We start from the raw sequence: 24,227 nt of genomic DNA on the forward strand, positions 1-24,227 counted from the left end.
GTACCATTGGGGAAAAAAAAAAAAAAAAAAAAAAAAAAAAAAAAAAAAAACCCACTTGCCAGCTTTCATCTTCTGGTTTCGTGAAAGAGAGATGTATGGTAACAGAAAGAATGTGGTTGAGAGAGCAGAAGAGGGTGTGTTGAAATGATTTGGTCACATGGAGAGAATGAGCAAGGAAAGATTGACAAAGAAGATATATGTGTTTGAGGTGGAGGGAACAAGGAGAAGCAGGAGACGAAATTGGAGGTGGAAGGACAACTGACTCACTTCTCAAGCTCTTTCATCCACAACAGACTGCATACTTGTGCCTCTCTCTAAAACTCTTGCATTCACCTCCCTAACCACACCATCCATATACTAATTAGACAACCATGGAGACATCACGCACCCCTACTGCAAACTGACATTCACTGGGAACCAATCACTTTCCTCTCTTCCTACTTGAACACATTCCTTACATCCTTGATAAAAACTTTTTACTGCTTCTAGCAACTTACCTCCCACACCATATACTCTTTAAACCTTGCACAAAGCTTCTCTATGAACCTTATCATATTTCTTCTCTAGATCCATAAATGCTACATACAAATCCATCTGTTTTTCTAAGTATTTTTCACATACATTCTTCAGAGTAAATATCTGATCCACACATCCTCTACCACTTCTGATACCACACTGTTCTTCCCCAATCTGATGCTCTGTACATGCCTTTACCATCTTAATTTGAACACTCATCTTTATCCCCTTTGCCTTTGTACAGTGGCACTATGCATGCATTCTGCCAATCCTCAGGCACTTCACCATGATCCATACATACATGGAATTTCTTTACCTACCAATCAACAACACAAGTCACTCCTTTTTTGAAAAATCCCTCTGCAATACCATCCAAAACCGCTGCCTTGCTGGTTTTTCATCTGCAAAGCTCTCACTACCTCTTCTCTGTTCACCATAATGTTCTCCCTAACCCTTTCATTTCGCACACCACCTCGACCAAAACACCCAATATCTGCCACTCTATCATCAAACACGTTCAACAAACCTTCAAAATACTCACTTCATCTCCTTATCAGTTCATCACTACTTGTTATTACCTCCCCATTTTCCTCCTTCATCGATGTTCCCGTATGTTCTCTTGTCTTACGCACTTTATTTACCTCCTTCTAGAAATCTTTGTATTCTCCCTAAAATTTAATGATACTCTTTCACCCCAACTCTCATTTGCCCTCTTTTTCACCTATTGTGTATGTGAGCAGATGGGCTGTTCTTTGTCTGATTCCTGCTGCTACATTGCTGACACAGGAAATGTCAATCAGTTATAAGAATAATAATAATAAAAAACATTCTAAGTCAAAAAGGTAAATATTTTTTTTTTTTTTTTTTTTGCTTTGTCGCTGTCTCCCGCGTTTGCGAGGTTAGCGCAACAAAACAGACGAAAGAAATGGCCCAACCCACCCCCATACACATGTATATACATACGTCCACACACTCAAATATACATACCTACACAGCTTTCCATGGTTTACCCAGACGCTTCACATGCCTGATTCAATCCACTGACAGCACGTCAACCCCGGTATACCACATCGCTCCAATTCACTCTATTCCTTGCCTCCTTTCACCCTCCTGCATGTTCAGGCCCCGATCACACAAAATCTTCTTCACTCCATCTTTCCACCTCCAATTTGGTCTCCCTCTTCTCTCGTTCCCTCCACCTCCGACACATATATCCTCTTGGTCAATCTTTCCTCACTCATTCTCTCCATGTGCCCAAACCACTTCAAAACACCCTCTTCTGCTCTCTCAACCACGCTCTTTTTATTTCCACACATCTCTCTTACCCTTACGTTACTCACTCGATCAAACCACCTCACACCACACATTGTCCTCAAACATCTCATTTCCAGCACATCCATCCTCCTGCGCACAACTCTATCCATAGCCCACGCCTCGCAACCATACAACATTGTTGGAACCACTATTCCTTCAAACATACCCATTTTTGCTTTCCGAGATAATGTTCTCGACTTCCACACATTCTTCAAGGCCCCCAGAATTTTCGCCCCCTCCCCCACCCTATGATCCACTTCCGCTTCCATGGTTCCATCCGCTGCCAGATCCACTCCCAGATATCTAAAACACTTCACTTCCTCCAGTTTTTCTCCATTCAAACTCACCCCCCAATTGACTTGACCCTCAACCCTACTGTACCTAATAACCTTGCTCTTATTCACATTTACTCTTAACTTTCTTCTTCCACACACTTTACCAAACTCAGTCACCAGCTTCTGCAGTTTCTCACATGAATCAGCCACCAGCGCTGGATCATCAGCGAACAACAACTGACTCACTTCCCAAGCTCTCTCATCCCCAACAGACTTCATACTTGCCCCTCTTTCCAAAACTCTTGCATTTACTTCCCTAACAACTCCATCCATAAACAAATTAAACAACCATGGAGACATCACACACCCCTGCCGCAAACCTACATTCACTGAGAACCAATCACTTTCCTCTCTTCCTACACGTACACATGCCTTACATCCTCGATAAAAACTTTTCACTGCTTCTAACAACTTGCCTCCCACACCATATATTCTTAATACCTTCCACAGAGCATCTCTATCAACTCTATCATATGCCTTCTCCAGATCCATAAATGCTACATACAAATCCATTTGCTTTTCTAAGTATTTCTCACATACATTCTTCAAAGCAAACACCTGATCCACACATCCTCTACCACTTCTGAAACCACACTGCTCTTCCCCAATCTGATGCTCTGTACATGCCTTCACCCTCTCAATCAATACCCTCCCATATAATTTACCAGGAATACTCAACAAACTTATACCTCTGTAATTTGAGCACTCACTCTTATCCCCTTTGCCTTTGTACAATGGCACTATGCACGCATTCCGCCAATCCTCAGGCACCTCACCATGAGTCATACATACATTAAATAACCTTACCAACCAGTCAACAATACAGTCACCCCCTTTTTTAATAAATTCCACTGCAATACCATCCAAACCTGCTGCCTTGCCGGCTTTCATCTTCCGCAAAGCTTTCACTACCCCTTCTCTGTTTACCAAATCATTTTCCCTAACCCTCTCACTTTGCACACCACCTTGACCAAAACACCCTATATCTGCCACTCTATCATCAAACACATTCAACAAACCTTCAAAATACTCACTCTATCTCCTTCTCACATCACCACTATTTGTTATCACCTTCCCATTTGCGCCCTTCACTGAAGTTCCCATTTGCTCCCTTGTCTTACACACTTTATTTACCTCCTTCCAGAACATCTTTTTATTCTCCCTAAAATTTAATGATACTCTCTCACCCCAACTCTCATTTGCCCTTTTTTTCACCTCTTGCACCTTTCTCTTGACCTCCTGTCTCTTTCTTTTATACATCTCCCACTCAATTGCATTTTTTCCCTGCAAAAATCGTCCAAATGCCTCTCTCTTCTCTTTCACTAATACTCTTACTTCTTCATCCCACCACTCACTACCCTTTCTAATCAACCCACCTCCCACTCTTCTCATGCCACAAGCATCTTTTGCGCAATCCATCACTGATTCCCTAAATACATCCCATTCCTCCCCCACTCCCCTTGCTTCCATTGTTCTCACCTTTTTCCATTCTGTACTCAGTCTCTCCTGGTACTTCCTCACACAGGTCTCCTTCTCAAGCTCACTTACTCTCACCACCCTCTTCACCCCAACATATATATATATATATATATATATATATATATATATATATATATATATATATATTCATTCATACTATTCGCCGTTTCCCGCGATAGCGAGGTAGCGTTAGGAACAGAGGACTGGGCCTTTGAGGGAATATCCTCACCTGGCCCTCTTCTCTGTTCCTTCTTTTGGGGGAAAAAAAAAAAAAAAAAAAATGAGAGGGGAGGATTTCCAGCCCCCCGCTCCCTTCCCTTTTAGTCGCCTTCTACGACACGCAGGGAATACGTGGGAAGTATTCTTTCTCCCCTATCCCCATATATATATATATATATATATATATATATATATATATATATATATATATATATATTTTTTTTTTCTTCCTTTGTCGCTGTCTCCCACGTTTGCGAGGTAGCGCAAGGAAACAGACGAAAGAAATGGCCCAACCCACCCCCATACACATGTATATACATACGTCCACACACGCAAATATACATACCTACACAGCTTTCCATGGTTTACCCCAGACGCCTCACATGCCTTGATTCAATCCACTGACAGCACGTCAACCCCGGTATACCACATCGCTCCAATTCACTCTATTCCTTGCCCTCCTTTCACCCTCCTGCATGTTCAGGCCCCGATCACACAAAAACTTTTTCACTCCATCTTTCCACCTCCAATTTGGTCTCCCACTTCTCCTCGTTCCCTCCACCTCCGAAACATATATCCTCTTGGTCAATCTTTCCTCACTCATTCTCTCCATGTGCCCAAACCATTTCAAAACACCCTCTTCTGCTCTCTCAACCACGCTCTTTTTATTTCCACACATCTCTCTTACCCTTACGTTACTTACTCGATCAAACCACCTCACACCACATATTGTCCTCAAACATCTCATTTCCAGCACATCCATCCTCCTGCGCACAACTCTATCCATAGCGCACGTCTCGCAACCATACAACATTGTTGGAACCACTATTCCTTCAAACATACCCATTTTTGCTTTCCGAGATAATGTTCTCGACTTCCACACATTCTTCAAGGCTCCCAGAATTTTTGCCCCCTCCCCCACCCTATGATCCACTTCCGCTTCCATGGTTCCATCCACTGCCAGATCCACTCCCAGATATCTAAAACACTTCACTTCCTCCAGTTTTTCTCCATTCAAACTCACCTCCCAATTGACTTGACCCTCAACCCTACTGTACCTAATAACCTTGCTCTTATTCACATTTACTCTTAACTTTCTTCTTTCACACACTTTACCAAACTCAGTCACCAGCTTCTGCAGTTTCTCACATGAATCAGCCACCAGCGCTGTATCATCAGCGAACAACAACTGACTCACTTCCCAAGCTCTCTCATCCCCAACAGACTTCATACTTGCCCCTCTTTCCAAAACTCTTGCATTCACCTCCCTAACAACCCCATCCATAAACAAATTAAACAACCATGGAGACATCACACACCCCTGCCGCAAACCTACATTCACTGAGAACCAATCACTTTCCTCTCTTCCTGCACATACACATGCCTTACATCCTCGATAAAAACTTTTCACTGCTTCTAACAACTTGCCTCCCACACCATATATTCTTAATACCTTCCACAGAGCATCTCTATCAACTCCATCATATGCCTTCTCCAGATCCATAAATGCTACATACAAATCCATTTGCTTTTCTAAGTATTTCTCACATACATTCTTCAAAGCAAACACCTGATCCACACATCCTCTACCACTTCTGAAACCACACTGCTCTTCCCCAATCTGATGCTCTGTACATGCCTTCACCCTCTCAATCAATATCCTCCCATATAATTTACCAGGAATACTCAACAAACTTATACCTCTGTAATTTGAGCACTCACTCTTATCCCCTTTGCCTTTGTACAAAGGCACTATGCACGCATTCCGCCAATCCTCAGGCACCTCACCATGAGTCATACATACATTAAATAACCTTACCAACCAGTCAACCCCTTTTTTAATAAATTCCACTGCAATATCATCCAAACCTGCTGCCTTGCCGGCTTTCATCTTCCGCAAAGCTTTTACTACCTCTTCTCTGTTTACCAAATCATCTTCCCTAACCCTCTCACTTTGCACACCACCTCGAAAAAGGACTGATGATTGGGAATACCTGGTTTAAAAAGCGAGATATACATAAGTGTACTTATGTAAGTAGGAGAGATGTCCAGAGAGCGTTATTGGATTACGTGTTAATTGACAGGCGCACGAAAGAGAGACTTTTGGATGTTAATGTGCTGAGAGGTGCAACTGGAGGGATGTCTGATCATTATCTTGTGGAGGCTAAGGTGAAGATTTGTAAGGGTTTTCAGAAAAGAAGAGTGAATGTTGGGGTGAAGAGGGTGGTGAGAGTAAGTGAGCTTGGGAAGGAGACTTGTGTGAGGAAGTACCAGGAGAGACTGAGTACAGAATGGAAAAAGGTGAGAACAATGGAAGTAAGGGGAGTGGGGGAGGAATGGGATGTATTTAGGGAATCAGTGATGGATTGCGCAAAAGATGCTTGTGGCATGAGAAGAGTGGGAGGTGGGTTGATTAGAAAGGGTAGTGAGTGGTGGGATGAAGAAGTAAGAGTATTAGTGAAAGAGAAGAGAGAGGCATTTGGACGATTTTTGCAGGGAAAAAATGCAATTGAGTGGGAGATGTATAAAAGAAAGAGACAGGAGGTCAAGAGAAAGGTGCAAGAGGTGAAAAAAAGGGCAAATGAGAGTTGGGGTGAGAGAGTATCATTAAATTTTAGGGAGAATAAAAAGATGTTCTGGAAGGAGGTAAATAAAGTGCGTAAGAGAAGGGAGCAAATGGGAACTTCAGTGAAGGGCGCAAATGGGGAGGTGATAACAAGTAGTGGTGATGTGAGAAGGAGATGGAGTGAGTATTTTGAAGGTTTGTTGAATGTGTTTGATGATAGAGTGGCAGATATAGGGTGTTTTGGTCGAGGTGGTGTGCAAAGTGAGAGGGTTAGGGAAAATGATTTCGTAAACAGAGAAGAGGTAGTAAAAGCTTTGCGGAAGATGAAAGCCGGCAAGGCAGCAGGTTTGGATGGTATTGCAGTGGAATTTATTTAAAAAGGGGTGACTGTATTATTGACTGGTTGGTAAGGTTATTTAATGTATGTATGACTCATGGTGAGGTGCCTGAGGATTGGTGGAATGCATGCATAGTGCCATTGTACAAAGGCAAAGGGGATAAGAGTGAGTGCTCAAATTACAGAGGTATAAGTTTGTTGAGTATTCCTGGTAAATTATATGGGAGGGTATTGATTGAGAGGGTGAAGGCATGTACAGAGCATCAGATTGGGGAAGAGCAGTGTGGTTTCAGAAGTGGTAGAGGATGTGTGGATCAGGTGTTTCTTTGAAGAATGTATGTGAGAAATACTTAGAAAAGCAGATGGATTTGTATGTAGCATTTATGGATCTGGAGAAGGCATATGATAGAGTTGATAGAGATGCTCTGTGGAAGGTATTAAGAATATATGGTGTGTGAGGCAAGTTGTTAGAAGCAGTGAAAAGTTTTTATAGAGGATGTAAGGCATGTGTACGTGTAGGAAGAGAGGAAAGTGATTGGTTCTCAGTGAATGTAGGTTTGCGGCAGGGGTGTGTGATGTCTCCATGGTTGTTTAATTTGTTTATGGATGGGGTTGTTAGGGAGGTGAATGCAAGAGTTTTGGAAAGAGGGGCAAGTATGAAGTCTGTTGGGGATGAGAGAGCTTGGGAAGTGAGTCAGTTGTTGTACGCTGATGATACAGCGCTGGTGGCTGATTCATGTGAGAAACTGCAGAAGCTGGTGACTGAGTTTGGTAAAGTGTGTGAAAGAAGAAAGTTAAGAGTAAATGTGAATAAGAGCAAGGTTATTAGGTACAGTAGGGTTGAGGGTCAAGTCAATTGGGAGGTAAGTTTGAATGGAGCAAAACTGGAGGAAGTAAAGTGTTTTAGATATCTGGGAGTGGATCTGGCAGCGGATGGAACCATGGAAGCGGAAGTGGATCATAGGGTGGGGGAGGGGGCGAAAATCCTGGGAGCCTTGAAGAATGTGTGGAAGTCGAGAACATTATCTCGGAAAGCAAAAATGGGTATGTTTGAAGGAATAGTGGTTCCAAGAATGTTGTATGGTTGCGAGGCGTGGGCTATGGATAGAGTTGTGCGCAGGAGGATGGATGTGCTGGAAATGAGATGTTTGAGGACAATGTGTGGTGTGAGGTGGTTTGATCGAGTAAGTAACGTAAGGGTAAGAGAGATGTGTGGAAATAAAAAGAGCGTGGTTGAGAGAGCAGAAGAGGGTGTTTTGAAATGGTTTGGGCACATGGAGAGAATGAGTGAGGAAAGATTGACCAAGAGGATATATGTTTCGGAGGTGGAGGGAACGAGGAGAAGTGGGAGACCAAATTGGAGGTGGAAAGATGGAGTGAAAAAGTTTTTGTGTGATCGGGGCCTGAACATGCAGGAGGGTGAAAGGAGGGCAAGGAATAAAGTGAATTGGATCGATGTGGTATACCGGGGTTGACGTGCTGTCAGTGGATTGAATCAGGGCATGTGAAGCGTCTGGGGTAAACCATGGAAAGCTGTGTAGGTATGTATATATGCGTGTGTGGGCATAGGTATATACATGTGTATGGGGGTGGGTTGGGCCATTTCTTTCGTCTGTTTCCTTGCGCTACCTCGCAAACGCGGGAGAGCGACAAAGCAAAAAAATATATATATATATATATATATATATATATATATATATATATATATATATATATATATATATATATATATATATATATATTTACATATATATACAGGAATTGTGGGAGTATGTGATGGCGTGTAAGAAAGTAAACTCTAGATTGATATGGGTAAAACTGAAAGTTGATGGAGAGAGATGGGTGATTGTTGGTACCTATGCACCTTGGTCATGAGAAGAAAGATCATGAGAGGTAAGTGTTTTGAGAGCAGCTGGGTGAGTGTGTCAGCAGCTTGGATGCACGAGACCGGGTTATAGTGAAGGGTAATTTGAATGTAAAGGTGAGTAATGTGGCAGTTGAGGGAATAATTGGAGTACGTGGTGTGTTCAGTGTTGTAAATGGAAATGATGAAGAGCTTGCACATTTGTGTGCTGAAAAATGACTGGTTATTGGGTATACCTGGTTTAGAATGAGAGATATACATAAGTACATGTATGTAAGTAGGAGAGATGGATAGAGAGCGTGATTGGATTACGTTTTAATTGATAGGCGCGTGAAAGAGAGACTTTTGGTTGTTAATGTGCTGAGAGGGGCAACTGGAGGGATATCTGATCATTATTTTGTAGAGGTGAAGGTGAAGATTTGTAGAGGTTTTCAGAAAAGAAGAGAGAATGTTGGGGTGAAGAGAGTGGTGAGAGTAAGTGAGCTTGGAAGGATACTTGTGTGAGGAAGTACCAGGAGAGACTGAGTGCAGAATGGAAAAAGGTGAGAGCAAATGACGTAAGGGGAGAGGGGGAGGAATGGGATGTATTCAGGGAAGCAGTGATGGCTTGCGCAAAAGATGCCTGGAGCATGAGAAGCATGGGAGGTGGGCAGATTAGAAAGGGTAGTGAGTGGTGGGATGAAGCAGTAAGATTGTTAGTGAAAGAGAAGAGAGGGGCATTTGGACAATTTTTGCAGGGAAATAGTGCAAATGACTGGGAGTTGAGTTGTATAAAAGAAAGAGGCAGGAGGTCAAGAGAAAGGTACAAGAGGTGAAAAAGAGTGGGGTGAAAGAGTATTGTTAAATTTTAGGGAGAAGAAAAAGATGCTGTGGAAGAAGGTAAATAAAGCGCGTAAAACAAGAGAAGAAATGGGAACATCAGTAAAGGGGGCTTATGGGGAGGTAATAACAAGTAGTGGTGAAGCGAGAAGGAGATGTAGTGAGTATTTTGAAGGTTTGCTGATTGTGTTTGATGATAGAATGGCAGATATAGGGTGTTTTGGTCGAGATGGTGTGTGAAGTGAGAGGGTCAGGGAGAATGGTTTGGTAAACAGAGAAGCTTTGCGGAAGACGAAAGTCGGCAAGGCGGCAGGTTTAGATGGTATTGCATTGGAATTTCTTTAAAAGGGGATGACTGTGTTGTTGACTGGTTGGTGAGGATATTCAATGTATGTATGGTTCATGGTGGAGTGCCTGAGGATTGGCAGAATGCATGCATAGTGTCATTATATAAAGGCATAGGGGATAAAGGTGAGTCTTCAAATTTTGGAGGTATACATTTGTTGAGTATTCCTGGGAAATTATATGGGAGGGTATTGATTAAATAAATTCCACCGCAGTACCATTGGGGAAAAAAAAAAAAAAAAAAAAAAAAAACCCACTTGCCAGCTTTCATCTTCTGGTTTCGTGAAAGAGAGATGTATGGTAACAGAAAGAATGTGGTTGAGAGAGCAGAAGAGGGTGTGTTGAAATGATTTGGTCACATGGAGAGAATGAGCAAGGAAAGATTGACAAAGAAGATATATGTGTTTGAGGTGGAGGGAACAAGGAGAAGCAGGAGACGAAATTGGAGGTGGAAGGACAACTGACTCACTTCTCAAGCTCTTTCATCCACAACAGACTGCATACTTGTGCCTCTCTCTAAAACTCTTGCATTCACCTCCCTAACCACACCATCCATATACTAATTAGACAACCATGGAGACATCACGCACCCCTACTGCAAACTGACATTCACTGGGAACCAATCACTTTCCTCTCTTCCTACTTGAACACATTCCTTACATCCTTGATAAAAACTTTTTACTGCTTCTAGCAACTTACCTCCCACACCATATACTCTTTAAACCTTGCACAAAGCTTCTCTATGAACCTTATCATATTTCTTCTCTAGATCCATAAATGCTACATACAAATCCATCTGTTTTTCTAAGTATTTTTCACATACATTCTTCAGAGTAAATATCTGATCCACACATCCTCTACCACTTCTGATACCACACTGTTCTTCCCCAATCTGATGCTCTGTACATGCCTTTACCATCTTAATTTGAACACTCATCTTTATCCCCTTTGCCTTTGTACAGTGGCACTATGCATGCATTCTGCCAATCCTCAGGCACTTCACCATGATCCATACATACATGGAATTTCTTTACCTACCAATCAACAACACAAGTCACTCCTTTTTTGAAAAATCCCTCTGCAATACCATCCAAACCACTGCCTTGCTGGTTTTCATCTGCAAAGCTCTCACTACCTCTTCTCTGTTCACCATAATGTTCTCCCTAACCCTTTCATTTCGCACACCACCTCGACCAAAACACCCAATATCTGCCACTCTATCATCAAACACGTTCAACAAACCTTCAAAATACTCACTTCATCTCCTTATCAGTTCATCACTACTTGTTATTACCTCCCCATTTTCCTCCTTCATCGATGTTCCCGTATGTTCTCTTGTCTTACGCACTTTATTTACCTCCTTCTAGAAATCTTTGTATTCTCCCTAAAATTTAATGATACTCTTTCACCCCAACTCTCATTTGCCCTCTTTTTCACCTATTGTGTATGTGAGCAGATGGGCTGTTCTTTGTCTGATTCCTGCTGCTACATTGCTGACACAGGAAATGTCAATCAGTTATAAGAATAATAATAATAAAAAACATTCTAAGTCAAAAAGGTAAATATTTTTTTTTTTTTTTTTTTTGCTTTGTCGCTGTCTCCCGCGTTTGCGAGGTAGCGCAACAAAACAGACGAAAGAAATGGCCCAACCCACCCCCATACACATGTATATACATACGTCCACACACTCAAATATACATACCTACACAGCTTTCCATGGTTTACCCCAGACGCTTCACATGCCCTGATTCAATCCACTGACAGCACGTCAACCCCGGTATACCACATCGCTCCAATTCACTCTATTCCTTGCCCTCCTTTCACCCTCCTGCATGTTCAGGCCCCGATCACACAAAATCTTCTTCACTCCATCTTTCCACCTCCAATTTGGTCTCCCTCTTCTCCTCGTTCCCTCCACCTCCGACACATATATCCTCTTGGTCAATCTTTCCTCACTCATTCTCTCCATGTGCCCAAACCATTTCAAAACACCCTCTTCTGCTCTCTCAACCACGCTCTTTTTATTTCCACACATCTCTCTTACCCTTACGTTACTTACTCGATCAAACCACCTCACACCACACATTGTCCTCAAACATCTCATTTCCAGCACATCCATCCTCCTGCGCACCACTCTATCCATAGCCCACGCCTCGCAACCATACAACATTGTTGGAACCACTATTCCTTCAAACATACCCCCTTTTTGCTTTCCGAGATAATGTTCTCGACTTCCACACATTCTTCAAGGCTCCCAGAATTTTCGCCCCCTCCCCCACCCTATGATCCACTTCCGCTTCCATGGTTCCATCCGCTGCCAGATCCACTCCCAGATATCTAAAACACTTCACTTCCTCCAGTTTTTCTCCATTCAAACTCACCTCCCAATTGAATTGACCCTCAACCCTACTGTACCTAATAACCTTGCTCTTATTCACATTTACTCTTAACTTTCTTCTTTCACACACTTTACCAAACTCAGTCACCAGCTTCTGCAGTTTCTCACATGAATCAGCCACCAGCGCTGTATCATCAGCGAACAACAACTGACTCACTTCCCAAGCTCTCTCATCCCCAACAGACTTCATACTTGCCCCTCTTTCCAAAACTCTTGCATTCACCTCCCTAACAACTCCATCCATAAACAAATTAAACAACCATGGAGACATCACACACCCCTGCCGCAAACCTACATTCACTGAGAACCAATCACTTTCCTCTCTTCCTACACGTACACATGCCTTACATCCTCGATAAAAACTTTTCACTGCTTCTAACAACTTGCCTCCCACACCATATATTCTTAATACCTTCCACAGAGCATCTCTATCAACTCTATCATATGCCTTCTGCAGATCCATAAATGCTACATACAAATCCATTTGCTTTTCTAAGTATTTCTCACATACATTCTTCAAAGCAAACACCTGATCCACACATCCTCTACCACTTCTGAAACCACACTGCTCTTCCCCAATCTGATGCTCTGTACATGCCTTCACCCTCTCAATCAATACCCTCCCATATAATTTACCAGGAATACTCAACAAACTTATACCTCTGTAATTAGAGCACTCACTCTTATCCCCTTTGCCTTTGTACAATGGCACTATGCACGCATTCCGCCAATCCTCAGGCACCTCACCATGAGTCATACATACATTAAATAACCTTACCAACCAGTCAACAATACAGTCACCCCCTTTTTTAATAAATTCCACTGCAATACCATCCAAACCTGCTGCCTTGCCGGCTTTCATCTTCCGCAAAGCTTTTACTACCTCTTCTCTGTTTACCAAATCATTTTCCCTAACCCTCTCACTTTGTACACCACCTCGACCAAAACACCCTATATCTGCCACTCTATCATCAAACACATTCAACAAACCTTCAAAATACTCACTCCATCTCCTTCTCACATCACCACTACTTGTTATCACCTCCCAATTTGCGCCCTTCACTGAAGTTCCCATTTGCTCCCTTGTCTTACGCACTTTATTTACCTCCTTCCAGAACATCTTTTTATTCTCCCTAAAATTTAATGATACTCTCTCACCCCAACTCTCATTTGCCCTTTTTTTCACCTCTTGCACCTTTCTCTTGACCTCCTGTCTCTTTCTTTTATACATCTCCCACTCAGTTGCATTTTTTCCCTGCAAAAATCGTCCAAATGCCTCTCTCTTCTCTTTCACTAATACTCTTACTTCTTCATCCCACCACTCACTACCCTTTCTAATCAACCCATCTCCCACTCTTCTCATGCCACAAGCATCTTTTGCGCAATCCATCATTGATTCCCTAAATACATCCCATTCCTCCCCCACTCCCCTTACTTCCATTTTTCTCACCTTTTTCCATTCTGTACTCAGTCTCTCCTGGTACTTCCTCACACAAGTCTCCTTCCCAAGCTCACTTACTCTCACCACCCTCTTCACCCCAACATTCACTCTTCTTTTCTGAAAACCCATACAAATCTTCACCTTAGCCTCCACAAGATAATGATCAGACATCCCTCCAGTTGCACCTCTCAGCACATTAACATCCAAAAGTCTCTCTTTCGCGCGCCTGTCAATTAACACGTAATCCAATAATGCTCTCTGGCCATCTCTCCTACTTACATAAGTATACTTATGTATATCTCGCTTTTTAAACCAGGTATTCCCAATCATCAGTCCTTTTTCTAGATATGTTGCTGTAATGAGGCCTTGTGAAGTGATGCTCCGAGAGAAGTCGTAAATATTAGGGCCTCTTGTACTTTATATCATTTCCTTTCCTGCCTTATTTTCACATATCCAATCACAATAAAGATTGTTCTATATGTAAGGTTAGTTTTTTCTCAGTGACTGCTGCTCTAGCTAGCCTCATACTCTCAGGATTTTTTTCTGGGATTTTTTTTGTAAACTTTTGACAGAACATTAGATACAGATAGCCTCATATTTGGCATGTTTAGAAACATTTTCATAGGTAAATGATTCTCATTCACAGGTGTTGTAAGCAGAGAGATTCGATTTTGTCAAAAGATGAACATACCAGTTTTAGGGATAATAGAGAACATGTCTGGATTCTGCTGCCCGTGTTGTTCAGTAAGTATGATGCAGATACTGGTTTTCTTATAACTTCTTTTGGAAATTGTCCTTGTACAATTTAGATTCACTGAAATCTTGGTTATCCAAATCCTGCTCATCTGGAGCTTTAGATAGAACAGGTTAAAAAATCTCAGTCAAACAGCACATGCACTTGTTTTGTTAGTTAAGTTACCTCCGAGTGTATTTCAACAATAATCAAAATGATTATAACAGCATACCATATACCGTATTATATATCCAAAATATAGTGATAATGACAGATAATATATTTAGAAAGTTCCATAAGAAAGCAGATACAGTACTGTGCTACAGCAATGAAACTTTCAAAAGAAAATTAGATTAGTGGCTGACAAAATGACTGAATCATCCTGAAATAAACATTAATGGATAATACACAGCCATAGATGATAGTAGCCCTGTGAATCAGGTGAAATACCTGGTGATCACTACCCATTAACCTTACAACTTCAGGAAGATTCATTTTATACATATTCACCAGTTGGGTCAATTACTTTTCCTTATGTGTTTTAGTTATATGCAAGTTAGCTGAAACATTTCCAAAATTTTGTGATTATAGAACAAAATACAAGGGAATAGAATAAAGTATGTATAAAGTTAAAACAAGATATGATAATAGTATTTAAACAAAGGAGGAAGCAAACATTCAATCTAGATATAGTAGATAGTACAATACTATCTTGAAAGATTCAGCATCACAAAGGTTGTATCTCCACACTTGCTAGTCAGGCAAGTTTGGACTTTTTGATGATGAAGGTAGAAGGATAATTTGCCTTTGCTGTGGGGGTTTATACATGAGTTAGCTTAAAAGTTTGTAATGATAGTGCCAAATACAGTGACATATAAGTCTGTATAAAGTAATAACGAGAAACCAATAATGATAAAAGCTAAACCTTTGCTGAAGCAAACATTGAAACTACACGTAGTTTATGGTATTGAGTTCCTCTATCCTGGAAAATGTAGCATCACTAAGGTTATATCTCTACATTGGCTGGGCAGGTGCTACAGATTTTTTTGTTTTACCATTTTGGCTCTTGCTGCTTCAATGAGGTAGTGCCAGGAACAGATGACAGCCTTTTGGAGCTTTGTTCAACTTGTTGTTCTGTTACTTCTTTTAGAAAGTCAGCACAGGATGGAAAGATTTCCAGACCTCTGCTCATATTTCTTTTATCTGTTTTCTACAGTATTCCTCCTTCCTGTTTCCCAGGGATAGAAGGATATGCAGATTGAAGGCTTATTTTCCTTCACTGTAGTTGTGTATGCAGTCAGCTAGTTTCCTTTTAAGTGTAAGCCAACAAACTCTTATTAGCAATTTATTGGTAGTTTAACAGGCTTTTACTCTTCATCCTTCACTTTTAGATTGCCCTCTAATAAATGCTTACTTTTCAAATGTATGTTAGTGTCACTATGTATTTTTATTATGATTCTTTGTTTACTTGTACATTGAACACCCTTTTACTTGACTCATTTAATTGGAAAACCCCAAACAAGGGCATTTTTCAGATTTTCTTTCTGTGGATAAAAACCTCAAAAAAAATGGCACCTGATGATCCTCATATGGATAGAAATCCCAGACAATGGCAACTTTACCCCTTCAATTATTTCTTGAATTATATTTTCAGAGGACACTTAATTTTACTAACTTCATAAGATGGGATAGATTAGCAAGAGGATGATGTTCCTTACTTTTCCCACCAGACCTGTTTTAACACAGTACCAGTTGTAATATGTTGTGTACTCTTCCCCAACCCAGTTTTCTCATTAATTGATGCATAACAATATGATATGTATATATGAATCACTTAAAAAGTCCCTCCCCATACAGTACCAAGGTAATTACACAGTCTGTTTTGATTTGTGATACCCAAAAGGCCATTTGTGCAGTGTGGCTAGATGTTCTCATATTTTATTTTTATATATTTATTTTACTTTGTCACTGTCTCCCGTGTTAGCGAGGTAGCGCAAGGAAACAGACGAAAGAATGGCCCAACCCACCCACATACACATATTTATACATACATGTCCACACACGCAAATATACATACCTATACATCTCAACGTATACATATATATACACACACAGACATAGACATACATGTACATAATTCATACTGTGTGCCTTTATTCACTCCCATCACCACCCCGCCACACATGAAATAACAACCCCCTCCCCCGCATGTGCACAAGGTAGCGCTAGGAAAAGACAAGAAAGGCCACATTCGTTCACACTCAGTCTCTAGCTGTCATGTATGATGCGCCGAAACCACAGCTCCCTTTCCACATCCAGGCCCCACAGAACTTTCCATGGTTTACCCCAGATGCTTCACATGCCCTGGTTCAATCCACTGATAGCACGTCGACCCTGGTATACCACATCGTTCCAATTCATTCTATTCTTTGCACGCCTTTCACCCTCCTGCATGTTCAGGCCCCAATCACTCAAAATCTTTTTCACTCCATCTTTCCACCTCCAGTTTGGTCTCCCACTTCTCCTCGTTCCCTCCACCTCCGACACATATATCCTCTTTGTCAATCTTTCCTCACTCATTCTCTCCATGTGACCAAACCATTTCAAAACACCCTCTTCTGCTCTCTCAACCACACTCTTTTTATTACCACACATCTCTCTTACCCTATTATTGCTCACTTGATCAAACCACCTTACACCACATATTGTCCTTAAACATCTCATTTCCAGCACATACACCCTCCTGCGCACAGCTCTATCTATAGCCCACGCCTCGCAACCATATAACATTGTTGGAACCACTATTCCTTCAAACATACCCATTTTTGCTTTCCGAGATAATGTTCTCGACCTCCACACATTCTTCATCGCTCTCAGAACTTTCGCTCCCTCCCCCACCCTATGATTCACTTCCGCTTCCATGGTCCATCCGCTGCCAAATCCACTTCCAGATATCTAAAACATTTCACTTCGTCCAGTTTTTCTCCATTCAAACTTACCTCCCAATTGACTTGTCCCTCAACCCTACTGTACCTAATAACCTTGCTCTTATTCACATTTACTCTCAGCTTTCTTCTTTCACACACTTTACCAGACTCAGTTACCAGCTTCTGCAGTTTCTCACACGAATCAGCCACCAGCGCTGTATCATCAGCGAACAACAACTGACTCCCTTCCCAAGCTCTCTCATCCATAACAGACTACATGCTTGCCCCTCTTTCCAAAACTCTTGCATTCACCTCCCTAACAACCCCATCCATAAACAAATTAAACAACCATGGAGACATCAAACACCCCTGCCACAAACCAACATTCACTGAGAACCAATCACTTTCCTCTTTTCCTACACGTACACATGCCTTACATCCTCGATAAAAACTTTTCACTGCTTCTAACAACTTGCCTCCCACACCATATATTCTTAATACCTTCCACAGAGCATCTCTATCAACTCTATCATATGCCTTCTCCAGATCCATAAATGCTACATACAAATCCATTTGTTTTTCTACGTATTTCTCACATACATTCTTCAAAGCAAACACCTGATCCACACATCCTCTACCACTTCTGAAACCACACTGCTCTTCCCTAATCTGATGCTCTGTACATGCCTTCACCCTCTCAATCAGTACCCTTGTGCAAAAGATGCTTGTGGCATGAGAAACATGGGAGGTGGGCAGATTAGAAAGGGTAGTGAGTGGTGGGATGAAGAAGTAAGATTATTAGTGATAAAGAAGAGAGAGGCATTTGGACGATTTTTGCAGGGAAATAATGCAAATGATGGGAGATGTATAAAAGAAAGAGGCAGGAGGTCAAGAGAAAGATGCAAGTGGTGAAAAAGAGGGCAAATGAGAGTTGAGGTGAGAGAGTATCATTAAATTTTAGGGAGAATAAAAAGATGTTTTGGAAGGAGGTAAATAAAGTGCATAAGACAAGGGAACAAATGGGAACTTCAGTGAAGGGGGCTAATGGAGAAGTGATAACAAGTAGTGGTGATGTGAGAAGATGGAGTGAGTATTTTGAAGGTTTGTTGAATGTGTTTGATGATAAGATTGGCAGATATAGGGTGTTTTGGTCGAGTTGGTGTGCAAAGTGAGAGGGTTAGGGAGAATAATTTGGTAAACAGAGAAGAGGTAGTAAAAGCTTTGTGGAAGATGAAAGCTGGCAAGGCAGCGGGTTTGGGGGTTTGGATGGTATTGCAGTGGAATTTGTTAAAAAATCGGGTGACTGTATTGTTGACTGGTTGTTAAGGTTATTTAATGTATGCATGACTCATGGTGAGGTGCCTGAGGATTGGCGGAATGCTTGCATAGTGCCATTGTACAAAGGCAAAGGGGATAAAAGTGAGTGATGAAATTACAGAGGTATAAGTTTGTTAAGTTTGTTGAGATGTTCTCATGTGAATTATAATACTGAAACTAAAATTATTGCACATCCATTTCACGAGATTTTCAGAACTTTTTGCAGCACTGCATTTAGATTAATATCGATATACACCACATGCTTTTCCATATGTCATAGAAATAGCTTAACTAACATGTTACGGATATGAATTGCATGACAGTCTTTGGTGAACAGTAGTGATATCTAACAATACAGACATAGTAGATATGTAGTATTTAGTATTTCCTCGTGAATGGATGGGCACAGCATGGTTTTAGTTGTAACGGCTGTGGTGATCAGCTGACAAAAATGCTTTCTTGTATTTTTTTGAATTCAGTTCAAAACAGATTTGTGAATACAGAAATTGTGAAATTATACTTCCTATACAAAACCAAAAATGATAAATCAATGCAAAAGCCAACTGAATATAATGCATATTTACTATTTCCCGTGTTAGCAAGGTAGCATTAAGAACAGAGGACTGAGCCTTAGCGGGAATATCCTCACTTGGCCCCCTTCTCTTCCCTATGTTGGAAGTGATTATTAAAACTTTTATTAACAGCCACAAAGTAAACTGTGTATGGATTACCCAAAAGTATGCATGATAGAGAAATGTGCTTGTATTAGCTTGAATAGTAGTTCCTTTTTGTTTCATTTTCAGGAAGTTAGCCATGTGTTTTCATCTGGTGCTGGAGAATACTTGGCACAAAAGTATAAAATTTCTTTCTTTGGCAAAATACCTCTAGATCCTCAGTTGTCTGCTGCTCAGGAGTGTGGATGCAATATTGAAGTGGAATACCGTGATTCTCCCATAATTATAGCCTTAAGGAAAATCATTATGAAAATTGTTGATGATTTACACAAGGAGTTAATGTAAGTGGACAAGTATGCATTGTCATGAAAATTTTCATGTCTTAATTGATTGACTAAATTTTTTAAAATTTTCAATCCTTTTCCAAGCAGATAATTATTGGGATTCAATTGTACAATATAGTAACTGTAGAGGTCAGTTTTTATATTTTTTTCACTACAGAATCCAAAACTCAGTATAATATCTTGTATTTTCTTCAGAATCCAAAGTCATCTCCAACAAACTGTCATTTAACCTTTTTTTCTCTCTTCAGACTTGATCAATTTATAACTAACTCTTCTACTGGTAAAGCCATTCTTTATTTATATGTTATTCTCAAACTTTACTTTGGATGATTCTGTATCAAGTCCTGTTCCCCCACCTTCTTTTACTGAATATTTAGGAGGGTGAAAGGTGTGCAAGGAATAGAGTGAACGATGTGGTATACTGGGGTCGACGTGCCATTACTGGATTAAACCAGGGCAAGTGAAGTGTCTGGGGTAAACCATGGAAAGTTTTGTTGGCCTGGATATGGAAAGGGAGCTGTGGTTTCGGTGCATTATACATGACAGCTAGAGACTGAGTGTGAACAAATGTGGCCTTTATTGTCTTTTCCTAGTGCTACCTCACGCACATGTGGGGGAAGGGGGTTGTCCTTTCATGTGTGGCAGGGTGGCGACGGGAATGAATAAGGGTAGACAGTATGAATTATGTACATGTGTATATATGTGTATGTCTGTGTGTGTATATATATGTATACGTTGAGATGTATAGGTATGTATATGTGCGTGTGTGGACGTGTATATATATATATTTTTCTTTTTTTTTTTTTTTTTTTGCTTTGTCGCTGTCTCCCGCGTTTGCGAGGTAGCGCAAGGAAACAAACGAAAGAAATGGCCCAACCCACCCCCATACACATGTATATACATACGTCCACACACGCAAATATACATACCTACACAGCTTTCCATGGTTTACCCCAGACGCTTCACATGCCCTGATTCAATCCACTGACAGCACGTCAACCCCGGTATACCACATCGCTCCAATTCACTCTATTCCTTGCCCTCCTTTCACCCTCCTGCATGTTCAGGCCCCGATCACACAAAATCTTTTTCACTCCATCTTTCCACCTCCAATTTGGTCTCCCTCTTCTCCTCGTTCCCTCCACCTCCGACACATATATCCTCTTGGTCAATCTTTCCTCACTCATTCTCTCCATGTGCCCAAACCATTTCAAAACACCCTCTTCTGCTCTCACAACCACGCTCTTTTTATTTCCACACATCTCTCTTACCCTTACGTTACTTACTCGATCAAACCACCTCACACCACACATTGTCCTCAAACATCTCATTTCCAGCACATCCATCCTCCTGCGCTCAACTCTATCCATAGCCCACGCCTCGCAACCATACAACATTGTTGGAACCACTATTCCTTCAAACATACCCATTTTTGCTTTCCGAGATAATGTTCTCGACTTCCACACATTCTTCAAGGCTCCCAGAATTTTCGCCCCCTCCCCCACCCTATGATCCACTTCCGCTTCCATGGTTCCATCCGCTGCCAGATCCACTCCCAGATATCTAAAACACTTCACTTCCTCCAGTTTTTCTCCATTCAAACTCACCTCCCAATTGACTTGACCCTCAACCCTACTGTACCTAATAACCTTGCTCTTATTCACATTTACTCTTAACTTTCTTCTTTCACACACTTTACCAGACTCAGTCACCAGCTTCTGCAGTTTCTCACATGAATCAGCCACCAGCGCTGTATCATCAGCGAACAACAACTGACTCACTTCCCAAGCTCTCTCATCCCCAACAGACTTCATACTTGCCCCTCTTTCCAAAACTCTTGCATTCACCTCCCTAACAACCCCATCCATAAACAAATTAAACAACCATGGAGACATCACACACCCCTGCCGCAAACCTACATTCACTGAGAACCAATCACTTTCCTCTCTTCCTACACGTACACATGCCTTACATCCTCGATAAAAACTTTTCACTGCTTCTAACAACTTGCCTCCCACACCATATATTCTTAATACCTTCCACAGAGCATCTCTATCAACTCTATCATATGCCTTCTCCAGATCCATAAATGCTACATACAAATCCATTTGCTTTTCTAAGTATTTCTCACATACATTCTTCAAAGCAAATACCTGATCCACACATCCTCTACCACTTCTGAAACCACACTGCTCTTCCCCAATCTGATGCTCTGTACATGCCTTCACCCTCTCAATCAATACCCTCCCATATAATTGTATATATAATGTATATATATATATATATATATATATATATATACACATGTGGGTGTGTTGGGCCATTTCTTTTTTCTGTTTCCTTGCTCTACCTCACTAACGCAAGAGACAGCGACAAAGTATAATGAATAAATAAACATTTCAACGTATACATACATATACATACACAAATATATACATGTACACATGTACATATTCATACTTAATGCCTTCATCCATTCCTGTCGCCACCTTGCCACACATGAAATGGCACACACACACACACATACACACACCCTGGCCACAAACCGACATTTACTGAGAACCAATCACTTTCCTTTCTTTCTACTCATATACATGCCTTACATCCTTGATAAAAACTTTTCACTGCTTCTAGCAACTTGCCCCCACACCATATATTCTTAATACCATCCACAGAACACCTCTATCAACTCTCTCATATGCTTTCTCCATATCCATAAATGCTACATACAAATCCATTTGTTTTGTATTTCTCATACATTCTTCAAAGCAAACACCTGATCCACACATCCTCTACCACGTCTGAAACCACACTGTTATTCCCCAATCTGATGCTCTGTACATGCTTTCGCCCTCTCAATCGATACCCTCCTATATAATTTTCCAGGAATACTCAATAAACATATACCTCTGTAATTTGAACACTTACCTTTATCCCCTTTGCCTTTGTACAATGGCACTATACATGCATTCCACCAATCCTCAGGCACTTCACCATGAGCCATACATACATTGAATATCCTCACCAACCAGTGAACAACAGAGTCACCCCCTTTTTTAATAAATTCCACTGCAATACTATCCAAACCTGCTGCCTTGTCAGCTCTCTTCCTTGCCGGCTTTCATCTTGCGCAAAGCTTTTACTACTTCTCTGTTTACCAAATCATTCTCACTGACCATCTCATTTCGCCCACCACCTTGATCAAAACACCCTATATCTGCCACTCTATCATCTAACCCATGCAACAAACCTTCAAAATACTCACTCCATCTCTTTCTCACATCACCACTACTTGTTATTACCTCCCCATTATCCACCTTCACCGATGTTCCCATTTGTTCTCTTGTCTTACACACTTTATTTACCTCCGTCTCTCCTGGTACATCCTCTCACAAGTCTCCTTCCCAAGCTCACTTACTCTCACCACTCCAACATTCTCTCTTCTTTTCTGAAAACCTTGACAAATCACCTTTGCCTCCACAAGATCATGACCAGACATCCCTCTAGTTGCACCTCTCAGCACATCAACATCCAAGTCTCTCTTTCACGCACCTATCAATTAACACATAATCCAATAATGCTCTCTGGCCTTTTCTCCTACTTACATATGTATACTTATGTATATCTCTTTTTAAACCAGGTATTCCCAATCACCGGTCCTTTTTCAGCACAAATCTACAAGCTCTTCACCATTTCCATTTACAACACTGAACACTCCATGTACACCAATTATTCCCTCAACTGCCACATTTTCATTCAAATCACCCATCAAAATAACCCAGTCTTGTGCATCAAAACTAACACACTCACTCAGCTGTATGTATGTGTGTTGCAGGAGCCTACAGTTGTATATGCATATGACCACAAAGAAAATCAAACATGATAAGTTCCCAAATGTACTTTCTTGAATTGGTCACATTATCAGGGGAGATACAAGAATGAGCTATAGATATAGAACAGTTAATCAATATACAAGGAAGAAACGAAGCTAAGACTCCATTGATAAATAAGCGTTACTGGTTGGTGATGTTCATGTCTGGCATCATGCCTGTCATAAATTTCTTATTATATGGACAGGAAAGGGAACTGTTTACAGATTTTGCCTTCAAAAAAAGCTATAAGTTTGTGTATTCCTTCAACAAACGAAAATTTGTTAACATATCTACCATTAGTACCTTCTTTTGAATTTACTGTTGAAGTGGAAAATAATTGTGTCACCACTTTTAAATTGCATGATTCACAGGGATAGAAACAATGTTAAGTTTAACATATACAGAAATCCCACCAATGTTTGCTCCTGTTCCCATTATTACTTAGCTCAACATGACAGACTTAAACCATCATCATTCCAGTTAGTGCTCCTTAATGCATTACGTATATACAGTCTGGAATTTATTGATAATGAATTTATTTATTTATTTATTTTGCTTTGTCACTGTCTCCCGCGTTAGTGAGGTAGCACAAGGAAACAGACGAAAGAATGGCCCAACCCACCCACATACACATCCACACACGCAAATATACATACCTATACATCTCAATGTATACATATATATACCCACACAGACATATACATATATACCCATGTACATAATTCAT

General features: G+C 40.9%; 1 protein-coding gene across 10 annotated transcripts in view; it reads left to right on the forward strand.

Moving 5' to 3' along the window:
• LOC139749504 (cytosolic Fe-S cluster assembly factor NUBP2 homolog) overlaps positions 1-24,227 on the forward strand; it is a 102,268-nt gene that overhangs the window by 72,465 nt on the left and 5,576 nt on the right. For 9 of the 10 annotated variants that reach the window (XM_071663436.1, XM_071663443.1, XM_071663435.1 and 6 more), the window contains 2 exons: positions 14,280-14,377; positions 19,414-19,625. In XM_071663436.1, coding sequence (XP_071519537.1) covers positions 14,280-14,377; positions 19,414-19,625 — 310 coding nt within the window. The remainder of the gene's footprint in view (positions 1-14,279; positions 14,378-19,413; positions 19,626-24,227) is intronic. The other variant, XM_071663438.1, reaches the window with a different exon arrangement.

The sequence above is a fragment of the Panulirus ornatus genome, chromosome 7 (genome assembly GCF_036320965.1).
Source record: "Panulirus ornatus isolate Po-2019 chromosome 7, ASM3632096v1, whole genome shotgun sequence".
NCBI classification, from domain to species: domain Eukaryota; kingdom Metazoa; phylum Arthropoda; class Malacostraca; order Decapoda; family Palinuridae; genus Panulirus; species Panulirus ornatus.